The sequence below is a fragment of the Glycine soja genome, chromosome 2 (assembly GCF_004193775.1).
Source record: "Glycine soja cultivar W05 chromosome 2, ASM419377v2, whole genome shotgun sequence".
Classification (NCBI taxonomy): Eukaryota; Viridiplantae; Streptophyta; class Magnoliopsida; order Fabales; family Fabaceae; genus Glycine; species Glycine soja.
In genome coordinates this window covers 9526617-9539822 of record NC_041003.1, presented here as the reverse complement: position 1 = coordinate 9539822, position 13206 = coordinate 9526617, and the positions used below count along the sequence as shown (strand labels likewise).

General features: G+C 35.6%; 1 protein-coding gene across 2 annotated transcripts; it reads left to right on the top strand.

Annotated features, from left to right (window-relative positions):
• The first annotated feature begins 4328 nt into the window (after positions 1-4328).
• LOC114385912 (protein CHUP1, chloroplastic-like) lies at positions 4329-13093 on the top strand. 2 transcript variants are annotated; one of them, XM_028345946.1, is made up of 9 exons: positions 4329-4889; positions 5021-5088; positions 5200-5946; positions 6443-7822; positions 7923-8054; positions 8606-8787; positions 9203-9314; positions 12005-12148; positions 12763-13093. In XM_028345946.1, exons 1-9 carry the CDS (start codon positions 4805-4807, stop codon positions 12862-12864), a joined length of 2952 nt encoding a protein of 983 aa, XP_028201747.1. In that variant the 5' UTR covers positions 4329-4804; the 3' UTR covers positions 12865-13093. The 2 variants fall into 2 exon arrangements, with proteins under 2 accessions (XP_028201747.1, XP_028201752.1); XM_028345951.1 differs by having other exon boundaries at positions 4330-4889; positions 5218-5946.
• Positions 13094-13206: the final 113 nt, after the last annotated feature.

Sequence of the window (13206 nt, the reverse complement as noted above, 5' to 3'; positions counted from 1 at the left end):
TTTTGTGGTTCATGAGGGTGTTTGATATCTTCTGAATTCCCGGACGTCTGATGTTTCTTGTCAGCGCATCTGCGTATGATGTTGGCTTCATATGTTGATCGCGAAACTCAGCTCCTTGCTTTCTGACCATGCTTGACCGTGTTTGGGCTGCCGCCGCTTCCTCCTTTTGCACCCCCTACCATACTTTGGGAGGTTGACAAACAATTTCAACCCCCCTATAACGATCCTGTCAAGCTGCTTCGCCAGGTAAGGAATATCATGCACCCCTTTGAACCTAACAAAGCCATACCATTTTCCCGATAAATTTCTTCTTTTTGGAATGAAAATTTCCCTAACATCCCCCCATTTTTTGAAATGGTACCAGAGCTCTTGCTCTGTGATGTCATTAGCGAAGCGAGAGAAGTAGATGGATATAATATCCTGATGATCTCTCCAGTTAGTCACCGTATGTGTAAGCTTAGCTCTCCCTATGTTTTCGGCATAGTGCCATCGGGATGCCTCCCCAAGGCTCGCTCTATCTCGCCATACTCTCTTACCTCTCGTTCTATCTCTCACTCACCCAGTGTTTCTCTCTCTACTCATCTCTCTATTAACCCCCCTTAATATTCGAATGTTTTTTCAGTTTTGTTGTTGTCCTTATGGTTAAACTGATGATTAAGGTGAACCTTAATCTGTTCTATGGTTTCCTTAAACATTGAAATACTGACCGGATAGAAATAAGATTTATATTATAATTTATACATATTTTATATTTGGATAATTTCTATCAAATTGATTGTGCTTGGTTTTGCTCGATTTTAATATTCTAAATTATTTATTAGATAAAACACACAAGTTTAAGTATATCTCTTGGCAACTAGTTTATCATTGAGACAGTTATTTTGATAATTTCGGCACCTTAGTACCTATTTATATACTGCAATCACTCTCCTTGGAAGAGGAATTAAGTGCCACATGTCACATTGCGTAAGAGCGATCATCAAATTATGTTTTCCCTCCATCGTTGATCAGAAAGTGGCCTTACCACTTTAGAGAAGTGGGATAGAATAAGCATGACAATCAGGATTCTGGAGGGTTGGAGGTGGGTTTAGTTCTTTTAGTTCCAATTAAATCAAAGGTATGGGGAGTTTAGGAAAGGCAATTTTAAAAATTAAAGCCGAACTCCATCCTTGTTTGATTTTTCAGATTCAGTGAAATTTGCAGAAAACTTGTCTTACGTTTTTGAAATATAATTTACTTATTTTAACTAATAAATAGCAAAGATCTTAAAAATAAAAAAAAATTCAAGGATCTGGTTTTCATTTTATTAAACTCAATTCAGGTGGATCAAAGGGCTCGATTGGTGATGGGTTTATGGAGCATTAGGCATAGAAGGAATAATTGGCTCTGGAACTCTCATGATGATCAAGATGTTGGGGTGCTGAATAGAGCTCGAGTGATTCTGGTTGAATGGAAATCAAGTTAGAATGTTAATTAAGGGCTCAAGAAGTTATGGAACAACATCTATTAAATTAGATAGAGCCTCCAAAGAGATTCATGATGTCCAATACTGCTGCTGCATTTTTCGTGGAACAAGGGCTGACAGGTTTTGGGGCCTGTATTAGAGACAATTTAGGCCATTTGTGTTAGCCAGAATAGGTTGTATGTTGTTATGTCAGTTCGAGAGGGAGAAGTCTTTGCAATTCTTCAGTCGTTGTTATGGCTTATTGATCTTCAATTATTTATGTCATTATTGAGACAGATTGCAAATTCATAGCAAATCAAGTTTAACTTGGTCAAGAAGATATTTTAGAATGTGGGGTGATTCACAGTCACATTAGAGATTTGTTGAAAATTTATCCCTCCAAATCTATTAAGTTTATTAAGAGGAATGCTAATGAGTTCTCTCATACTTTAACTAGGATTTCTAATATTTATCTTGATTAGGAGTGAAAATATGTTAGAACGAATAAGACTTTGTTTAATTAGGTCTAATTTATTTTAAAAATTCAAAGCCTAAGTCTGATTTAATATTTTTAATCAAATAAGCTTTAAAAAACCTAAACCTAATTTATTTATGAAAAAGTCTGATTTCACCTGTGCCTAATGGAAGCTAGGCCATAGACTTTGTCTAGCGCCTCATGTATTCCCATCCTTAATTCCTAATTTTGATCCTCTCGTATCTTTCCTGTTATTCTTTATTGTATTCGAAACATTATTTCAATGGTATTAAGCTGATTTTTCTGCTTTTAAATAATTAATTTATCAGTGATTTCAACGTAAAACCTGTCTTATGTGAAGTTATTTTCTTTTAAATTAAATTTATTTCCTCTCTATGGTCCATCAATGCTTGTCCACCGAACATAAACACGATTACACATGTAGATAAATTTACATTCTTAAAGTGAAATTTCAATTTTTATTCTCGATGTATCGTGTACGTAAGAGTCTTTATTCTGAAGGAAGGCGAAATGTTAACACCAATGCAATATTCTTGTGGCCTATGTTCACGAACCACACGGCCACGGGTTTTGGATGATATTTTGGCGATAACTGGGTGTGGAGCCCACGAAATTAATGTACTGGAATGTGACCTTTTTCTTCCCTTCTCTATATGCTTCTTCTATTTTATACTCTATATACTTATAAATGTTCCTCATCAAAAGAATAGAAGAAAAAAATCTATTGAGATGCCTTTATATATATCCACTCTCAAATCCATATTGTTCTATTATATATTACTGTATATTAAGATATCTTTCTTGTAAAACATGTAAAAGAAAATCTCAAGAAATGTCTTTAATTCTTTATATATAGAGAGTGGTCCACGCTAATGCAATTGTGATGCGATAAATTTCAAATATCCACCTGGCTTTTGGTTTATGGTTCTACTTGTCATGTTATCCTCTGTCTGAAATTTCGTTTTATTATTATTATTTTCCTGTCAATATTTTTTACTTTTCTTTTGATGACTTAACAAGAAAAAGCCAAATTTGGTTAATCAAATGGCCATGCAGAGCAGCAACGAATCCTATTGCAGAAAAAATCCTTCAAAGACACGAATCCTAATTATGTGCTATGCAATGTAACCTTAGTAGCTAGCATAGAGCACTCCCTAAGACAAGTTGTTCTTGAGAAATTCCAAAAAGGATAGCAAGTAACAAGTAATGTGGGTCCGGATTAAAAATATTGCAATAATCTTTTCTCCTTTTGCTTTGTTTCCCTTTTACATACCCATATAGCTTCCATATGCTTCAGTCCACCAAGTAAACTTCAACTTAGACTTTACTTAATCAAATGTAGCATCTATATTAACTTTCCAATCTTAATATTTGCGAAAACCCAAATATGCTTTTGGTTAAGCTGGACCCATTTGTCCTGAAAACTTATACCCCTTATTAATCAGACAAATTGAAACCCTCCCTTGATTAAGTGATTTTCTTTGTGGGCCCTTTGCCAAGAATAAGAATCATAAAAGGTATTTATTTAGAATTTTCTTTTGTAAAACATCTTTTAATTTCTTTTTCGCCTTTATTTTAAAAAAAGAAGAAAGAAAATCATCGGAAGCATGAGCATGGACTTTTTTTTTGAAGCCTAAGAATGAACTTAGAAAAAGGTTATGTGTATAATCTATACATAATTAGGGAACTGATTGTATTTTAGCAATTTAATGAAATCCACTTTAATATAAGAAAGTAAGCTCATATTGTAACTTGGTCTTCAATTTCTGTATGGTACAGCTTTATGAGCGTGATAACTGATAACCACTTGGCAAAGAAAAATATACCGAATACCTAATAAAACTCCTAAAAGAAAAAGATCAAAGGAATATAAGAAACAATAAAAATGACACTAATGTGAAGTCATGTATCAACATCATGTAGTTTAATATTGAATATCACATCTCCATAATTTTATTCTTATATTATATATCACTAATAACAATTTTTTATACATCACTAAATTACAACTTATATCTACTTATATCTATCACGGATCATACCTAACATACGTTGCTCTACAATAAAAAATATTATATATATTATGATGTTACATACAATTATCTTTATCTCTCACTTATTTTTATCTTTTTAATATACACACATCTAAAAAAAAAATACATTTCAAAATAAAAGAGATAACTTTTTGGTGTCCCATTTTATTCTTTCACAAAAACATTTTCCCACCCAACATGGATTACATCAAACATATAGGAAGATTTTCGGTTGGTCGATATAAACAAACAATTAAACAGTACCAACGTGTAACCGCCATAAATAAGAGAGGAGAAGAGACAATCTAATCTTTCAAGGACCAGAATAAGAAACAAGTAAAGAAGGAACAAAGGCATGTCTATGTTCTAGTTTTACTACTGTCACTGGTCCTTGTCACTCTTGTTCCTCTCCTAGCTCTGGCTGGTTTTAACTGTTATTATTCTCTCTTGAGCAAAACTTTGGTGACAAATTAATATATATTTTAGTCTCACAAAATGTGAATTTATCAATCTCTTTGGAAAAATGGTTGGCCTCTAGTTATTGGTGGCTGCTGTTGTTTCTAACAGAAAGTTCCATAAACCTGATAAGATGATGATAAAGTCAATTGTGTGAAAAATACCACTGAATTTTCATATAAGTGAAGTTTCCTAACACGGGGTTTGCTTAGCTGTTGTTTGTCTTTTCTCTCTTCTAACTTCTGCCCCAGTTGGAGGCTCTAATGGTTTGAGGAATCTGTTATGGAGGTTTTGGGAAATGGGTGGAGGGTGGTTCTGGAAATTGGTGGCTTTGAAGAAATGCAAAATTAGGACATTTCTATCACCTAAAGCTACATGATAGTCAGGTTAGGACTCATAGTTGCTGCTTCACTTGCAGCTTTTACAGTTAAGCAGCTGAATGTCAAAAGCTCAAAACCAGGTACAAGTACTAATTTACTAGTCTTTTTTTTTACATTTTTTAATTCGCAAGGAATGAAATATGATTGCACATGATTCATGTTGACGGCTAATTCAATCAAGTATTAAACTTCATCTGCATCTTTGGCTCAGAACATAAAGATGAGGGCTCAGAAGAGGAGCATGTCACAAGAGTTACTGATCTTCTCCAAGAGAATGAAGTGAGTTCATCAAACTGAATTTTATCAAATTTTAGACTTGTTTGCAGTTATGAGTATTTCTTTGGTGAATTTTTATGTCTGTCATCTTGATATCAATTATGCAAAGGAAAGTTGTTTGATGTGTTGCAGGGGGAGGAGGAAGAGGAGAAAGAGGAGGTTAAGTTAATTAGCAGCATAATTAATCGAGCGAATGACTTTGAAGATGATATTCTACCAGAATTTGAAGATCTTCTGTCTGGGGAGATTGAGTTTCCGATACCACCTGATAAGGACGAGAAAGACAAAGTTTATGAAATTGAGATGGCACACAATGCAACTGAACTAGAAAGATTGCGACAGCTAGTGAAGGAATTGGAGGAGAGGGAAGTGAAACTTGAAGGAGAATTGCTTGAGTACTATGGTTTGAAGGAGCAGGAATCAGACATTGTGGAGTTACAAAGGCAACTGAAAATCAAGACTGTGGAAATAGATACGCTTAATATTACAATCAATTCCTTGCAGGCAGAAAGGAAGAAGCTTCAAGAAGAGCTCACACAAGGAGCTTCAGCCAAGAGAGAACTTGAGGTGGCTAGAAACAAGATCAAGGAGCTACAAAGACAGATACAGCTTGAGGCTAACCAAACAAAAGGCCAGTTGTTGTTGCTTAAACAACAAGTTTCTACTCTACTAGTGAAAGAAGAAGAGGCTGCCAGAAAAGATGCTGAAGTTCAAAAGAAATTGAAAGCTGTGAATGACTTAGAGGTTACAGTAGTGGAGCTTAAGAGAAAAAACAAAGAACTTCAACATGAGAAACGAGAGTTAATGGTTAAACTCAATGCTGCTGAATCTAGAGCAGCCGAGCTCTCCAATATGACAGAGGTTAGAATCCTTGACTAGGCTTCTTTTCTTGATCATTGAGTTGAAAAGATTCGTGAAACCAATTTTGAGTAACTTTTTATAAGCGAAACAACATACTTTTGAAGTTTTAAACCACCTAGGAGCATATATTTTGAAATCAATGATTTGGCATCACATTTTTGTCATCCTTGTTTATCAATCAACTGAATATTTAAGTACTCAATGACTAAAAATGATAGTTGAAAGCACTGAAAAACTAAAGTAAATGTCAGATGTAAACTGCCAAACTAAAAATTAATCTATGAAGTACTAATTCAAGTACTCATGTAATGTTTATTGTTTAATGTGCATATAACTTTCTTTTGTGAAGCTACATAAATTAGATGGAATTCTGTTTGACAAAAAGTTGTGAAGTATTTATACTTCTCTCATGGTAGTGATGGATTGATGTTTTACAAGGGAATTTGTACATGCAATGAGTGTGATTCATTTAAAGAAACTTTTTCTTCAACTGCAGAGTGAAATGGTTGCCAAGGCAAAAGAGGAGGTCAGTAACCTGAGGCATGCAAATGAAGACCTGTTAAAGCAAGTTGAAGGACTACAGATGAATAGGTTCAGTGAAGTTGAAGAGCTTGTATACCTTCGTTGGGTTAATGCATGCTTGAGGTATGAGCTAAGGAATAACCAAACACCCCAAGGAAAAGTATCGGCCCGGGATCTCAGCAAGAGTCTTAGCCCGAAATCGCAAGAGAAGGCTAAGCAACTGATGTTAGAATATGCTGGATCAGAACGAGGACAAGGAGACACGGATCTTGAAAGCAACTTCTCTCATCCTTCTTCACCAGGAAGTGAAGATTTTGACAATGCTTCAATTGATAGCTCTACTAGCAAATATAGTAGTCTTAGCAAGAAAACTAGCCTAATCCAAAAGTTTAAGAAATGGGGTAAAAGCAAAGATGATTCTAGTGCTCTTTCATCACCAGCTAGATCCTTTTCAGGAGGTTCTCCAAGGAGGATGAGTGTGAGTGTTAAACAAAGGGGTCCACTAGAATCCTTAATGCTAAGGAATGCTGGAGATAGTGTGTCCATCACCAGCTTTGGTCTGAGGGATCAGGAACCTATTGATTCTCCTGAAACTCCAACTGACATGAGAAGAGTTCCATCCAGTGATTCCTTAAATTCTGTTGCTTCTTCATTCCAATTGATGTCTAAGTCAGTTGATGGAGCTCTGGATGAGAAGTATCCTGTGTACAAAGATCGCCACAAGTTGGCCCTGGCAAGGGAAAAACAACTTAAAGAAAAGGCTGAGAAAGCAAGAGTGCTGAGGTTTGGTGACAATTCAGGTTTGAATATGACCAAGCCTGAAAGAGGAAGTACTATATCTTTGCCACCGAAGCTTACTCAAATAAAGGAGAAACCAGTTGTTTCTGGCACTCCGAATGAGCAATCTGATGATGGAAAGAATGTTGATAATCAAAGTATTAGCAAGATGAAGCTTGCTCACATTGAGAAAAGGCCTACTAGGGTGCCTAGACCTCCTCCTAAGCCATCTGGTGGTGGTGGTGCTGCTGCTGTTACCACAAATGCAAATCCTTCCAACGAAGTACCATCTGCTCCACCACCACCTCCTCCTCCTCCAGGTGCTCCACCGCCACCACCGCCACCAGGTGGACCACCTCCCCCACCTCCTCCCCCTGGAAGCCTATCAAGAGGCGGAATGGATGGTGACAAAGTTCATCGAGCTCCACAGCTAGTTGAATTTTATCAAACATTGATGAAAAGAGAGGCTAAGAAGGATACTTCATCATCACTATTAGTTACTTCAGCAAGTAATGCATCTGATGCTAGGAGCAACATGATTGGTGAAATTGAGAATAGATCATCATTCCTCCTAGCTGTATGTTGAAGCCTCCATCTATTTTTGTTATTTTTTCTCATTTTAAGACTCAAGTCTAGACACATTTTTGAAAAATATTTCTCCTCTGTCTAACAATCAGGTGAAAGCTGATGTAGAAACACAAGGTGATTTTGTCATGTCCTTGGCAGCTGAAGTTCGAGCAGCCTCCTTCTCAGATATTAATGACTTGGTGGCCTTTGTGAACTGGCTAGATGAGGAACTTTCCTTCTTGGTATGCCTTTAGGTGTCATTACATATTAATCAGTGAAGATTTTTGTGAGCAAGCACAGAAGTCAGCACCTTTGTGCTCTCTAAAAAATTCAAACCATTCCTTTTTGGGAAAATATATCTATTTTCCTTTCCTTAAAAAATGCATTCTAATTTTTGTCTTAAATATGTTTGAGATCCTTGATATATATTCAATTTTTGTTTTGAGTCCCTGATAATTTTTTTCATTATTATGAGTCTTGCGAATATTAAAAGTTTTGTTATAGGTTTCTGCCGTTAGTTAAATGATCACCTAATACCATCACAATGACTCTTCTAATATATATCAGGGTTAAGATGGTACCATGTTATCATTTAACTAACGACAAATATTTGGAACAAAACTTTCAATATAGAAAGACACAAAACAACAACAAAATTTATCAGAAATTCAAAACAAAAATTGGATATCAGGGACCTAAAGTTATTTAAGTCCCAATTTTTTTATGATTTTATGGTTCACTTTTAATCTCATTAGAAATCTCATTTTCCATTTCATTTTATTCCTTATGCAAGGTTGATGAACGAGCCGTCCTCAAACACTTTGACTGGCCTGAAGGGAAAGCAGATGCACTAAGGGAGGCAGCTTTTGAATATCAGGATTTGATGAAATTGGAGAACCGAGTCTCCACCTTCGTTGATGATCCAAATCTCCCATGTGAAGCTGCTCTGAAGAAAATGTATTCATTGCTTGAAAAGTATGCATCCTTTTCTTTTTACAGATTTATTTGTCTTGAATACCACTGGGACAGGATTTTTGTTTTCTGTGATGTTCATGCTGGAGGGATTGCAAAATGATACTATGTTGCATGTATATATGTTGCTTCCAGCTCCTCCGGTGCTTTAATGAAATTTTTATTGCTGATAAAAAAAAATCATTGGTGGATATCTTGTTGAGAGCTTAATAACACAATCCTTACAGATAAAGCTGTTTAAATAATTTTCTTATACATACTTTAAGGCTGTAGATTCATAATTTCAAGACACAAAAATGTTGAACATGGCACATACACGTTTTTGTATGTCATGTTTCTTACAGTTCTCTATAGCTACACACCATATCCTATTTTTATCAACTCATATCTTCATTTTGTTTTATGTTTTTCTTTCCAGAGTGGAGCAAAGCGTATATGCTCTCTTGCGGACAAGAGATATGGCTATTTCACGGTACAAGGAATTTGGTATCCCAGTAAACTGGCTAATGGATTCAGGGGTTGTAGGCAAGGTATGCTTCTAAACTTACACAACTGGTTTGTGTTGTGGTTAACACAAGGGTTGGTTCATCCAAGTGTTGGTTTCTTTCATTAACTGTTGAGCATACAAAATTTTAAATTTCGGGGTAATATTACTGTGACACCCTCTACCCCTCACATATATATTAATAAAGGAATAAAAATTCAAATATTAATTAAAAGTATTTTTAAAACATTTTTAAATACAAGCTTTTCAAATGGGTAAAAGGCTCACATTCACTTTCTTCTACATCATATTCAAACTTGTCCAAATAAATAATAAAGTCATCTCGACTCAAAGAAAGTCATATAAGTCTCATACAATTAATATAGAACCTATATCCTAATGTCACATCCTATCAGAGCGTGGTGTTCCCGTGTCCTCTAGCATGAGGTTCTTCATAGTCATCCACCTATTCATCTGCTCCCCCGAACACAAGTTCAAGATCATCACAGGATCCAAACACAACAACACACAGGGAGTGAGTTATCACATTCCTAGCTAATAGAGAAACAAGACAATTAAATATACATATTATATAAATGAGATACCACTTGCTTAAACATAGTTCACGTAACTTCACCACTTCGTCATTCAAAATTCACTTTTCAATTATCAATCACATTACACAAAAATCCCACACTTCGATCAAGATATAATAACACATCAATTAGCAAGCATATGCAATAGTTATGCTAAGACTCAATTCTATATGCAATGTGGTACCATGTCAGTGAAAAACCACCCTGGGGCGCTTAGGAGTACATAACAAGACACACCACACAATGGGTTTGTCAGGTCACTCTCACTAAGTAAGATCATAGGGAGACCAGTCAGGGTCACGATGTTTTGCGAGAATGCTCCAACCATATGAGATCAGCATAGGCTTAAAGGAGCACTCAAACCCGGTGACCCCCAAGGCCTACACTCCGAAGAGTCCGTCAGGGCCTCTCCCTCCTGATTCAGGTCCAACCCCTAAAATAATAATTTTTTTTACATGCAGACACTGCTCATGAATTATACAATACCCACGACCTTACACTCGTGTTTTAAACACGTTCAACACAATTGCGCTACGATTTAACACTGGTTCCTAAATAGGAAACCTACATTTTCTCTTTAACACTGCGCATTAACGCTTTTCTCAAGATAACGCTGGTCGGGTATTGTACAATTCATAGCTTACAACACAATTAATTTCACATCAAGTGTTAACTACACACTTATCCACAACTAGAATTCATTCACAATTTCACTTCTCATAGTGTGACAATCCACCATCACATGTTTACACGTATCTCACAAATTAACACATGTTCAACTTTACACTTATACTCAATTTCAATAACAATATTATAATCTCAAAGCAACATATTCTTCTACAATTCATCACATACTCACAATTTGAATCATCATTTCATATCCTCAATATAACAATTTATATAAAACACTATCACAACATTAGGACTAAAATCCCTTAATTAATATTACACAATTATATCAAAATATACAAATATCAAGAGCACAATTTATCAAGCAATTTTCATTAGAACATCAATATTTTATTTATAATCATAAAGGAAAAATTGCAATTTAATAAACATCTCAAAATAAAACCCCAATTTAATCCTCTAAGGATCCCTACACATGTTCTCACTAATCCCCAACTGTGAATAACTCATCCCTTACCTCTAAGCGGGCTCACGTGTCTTCAGCCAGCGATAGCAACATCTCTAGCGGTTCCCGGAAATTCTTTCAATTATTCATCCGACTGCTCCGATAGAATTCCCAAACGTCAGAGAGACGGAGAAGAGATTGAAACCTCCACTTGTACTGTCTTCATACGATTCCTTTTTCTCCCTCCACGAATATTATCTCGCAAATCCCAACGGTGGAAGCGTGCGGAATTGAATTTCTAACAACATATCCAAATTTCACAGTAATCCAACGGTTAACGAAACCGGGATCGTAGTTTTACCAAGACAGCTCTGGGTTTCTACGGGAAAGAAAAAGGCTACAATGCGAAGGGTTTTTCTCTTAGTTAAGACATGATATCGAAATTCCCAACGGTGAGAATGCTCGGAATTGTGTTGCGAACATGATACTCAAATTTCACGACGATCCAACGGTGAACGGGTTCGAGATCGTCGTTTTTCTGAGACTGGTTTGGTGGGCTGCGGGAAAAAGAAAGGGTTTTGAGAGGAGAAGGGGAAAAACGAAAATGAGGCCAAAAGAAGGCAGCTGACTTAACATAACTATTTATAGCTAGGGTACTCAGCCTATTATTTGCTCTATATTTATTTATTTATTTATTTATTACTAAAAAGCTTTTTAAATTTATTTACGAAAAATTGGGATGTTACAATTACCAGTATGCTATACCCATTTGAGGAAAAAGGAAAAAAGAAAAAAGAGAAGTTTTGACAAATAGTTAGTACATATATGGTCCATTAGAGATTTACAATTTAGCTATGAAGCCCTCATACTTCAAAAATAGAAACACGGCTCCAATAATGTGCTATTTCCTATTATAAGAAATTCAATTGAACAGTATTCAATACTCTCATCAATTGGTGTACCGTACCCGTGTCATTAATGTGTGCCTTGGAGTAGCTGTTATTATAATGTTGCATGAATGATGTAGCTAACATGGTCATTTTGTTATAACCCCTCCATTTGCAGATCAAGCTTTCGTCTGTACAACTGGCAAAGAAGTATATGAAACGTGTTGCATCTGAACTTGATGAATTATCTGGTCCTGAAAAAGAACCAGCTAGAGAGTTTTTGGTTCTGCAAGGCGTGCGTTTCGCTTTCCGTGTCCATCAGGTAATGCTAGGACACTTGTTTCATATGCTTCTGCATCCCTTTGAGGTCATTAGGCACTGATTTTGCTTAGGTAAACTCAGTGACGGATAGAAAAACCTTACAAAGGGAAGGTTGAATTTTTTTTCCATTATAATTGTTTAAATGTCTAACTTTTAATAAATAATATGTCTGTATATACATGAAAAGTTCTAAAAAAGGGGCTCCAGCCTATATCTACCCCCCTCTAAATCCATCTCCGGGTAAACTTAGCCAGCTGAAGTAGAAAAAAACTTACAGCAAAGAGTGAAGTTTCCAACTCATTTTTAATGGTTGAAAAATATATTACGCCTATAAGGCAATCATAAGATATTTTTAAAATACGTCATTTGTATTGCTTTGATCTAAATCTTGGTTTATACAAATTAATTTCCAAAGATGAATTTATTAACAAATTATTAACTTTAGGAATGAAATTACAAACAGAACATTTAGAATACCAAAGCAACTCAAGTAACATTTTTTCATATATTAAATTGCATACTTCTAATAAAGCTATTTAATATGGATGTTTGTCAAAGGCGTAATGTGAAAATTTGTTTAACACCCGGAATAATATGGTGTGGTACTCTCTTCAGTTTGCAGGAGGCTTTGATGCAGAGAGCATGAAGGCTTTTGAAGACCTAAGGAACCGCATCCAAGCCTCTCAGGCTGGTGAAGATAACAAAACAGAAACATAGGATATCCATCAGAAGTTTTTCTCTTGTTTTTTTTCCTTTGTAGCTGTGTTTCTCTCTCTCTCTCTCTCCCCCCCCCCCCCCCCTCTCTCTCTCTCTCATATATATATATATATATGTTGCCTTTTCAGCTGTATATTTCATTTTGCTTCAATTTGCATAGCCTATACATATTGGATGCTACACAATGATGATACGAGAATCATATTGTAATTGTAACTTTGAACCCTAACATGATTCCTAACTCTGCCTACTTTCATGTTTTTCCCTATAATAAGAAATTCAATTGAACAGTATTCAATACTCTCATCAAATGCTTAGGTCTAACAGCAACTCAACAAACTC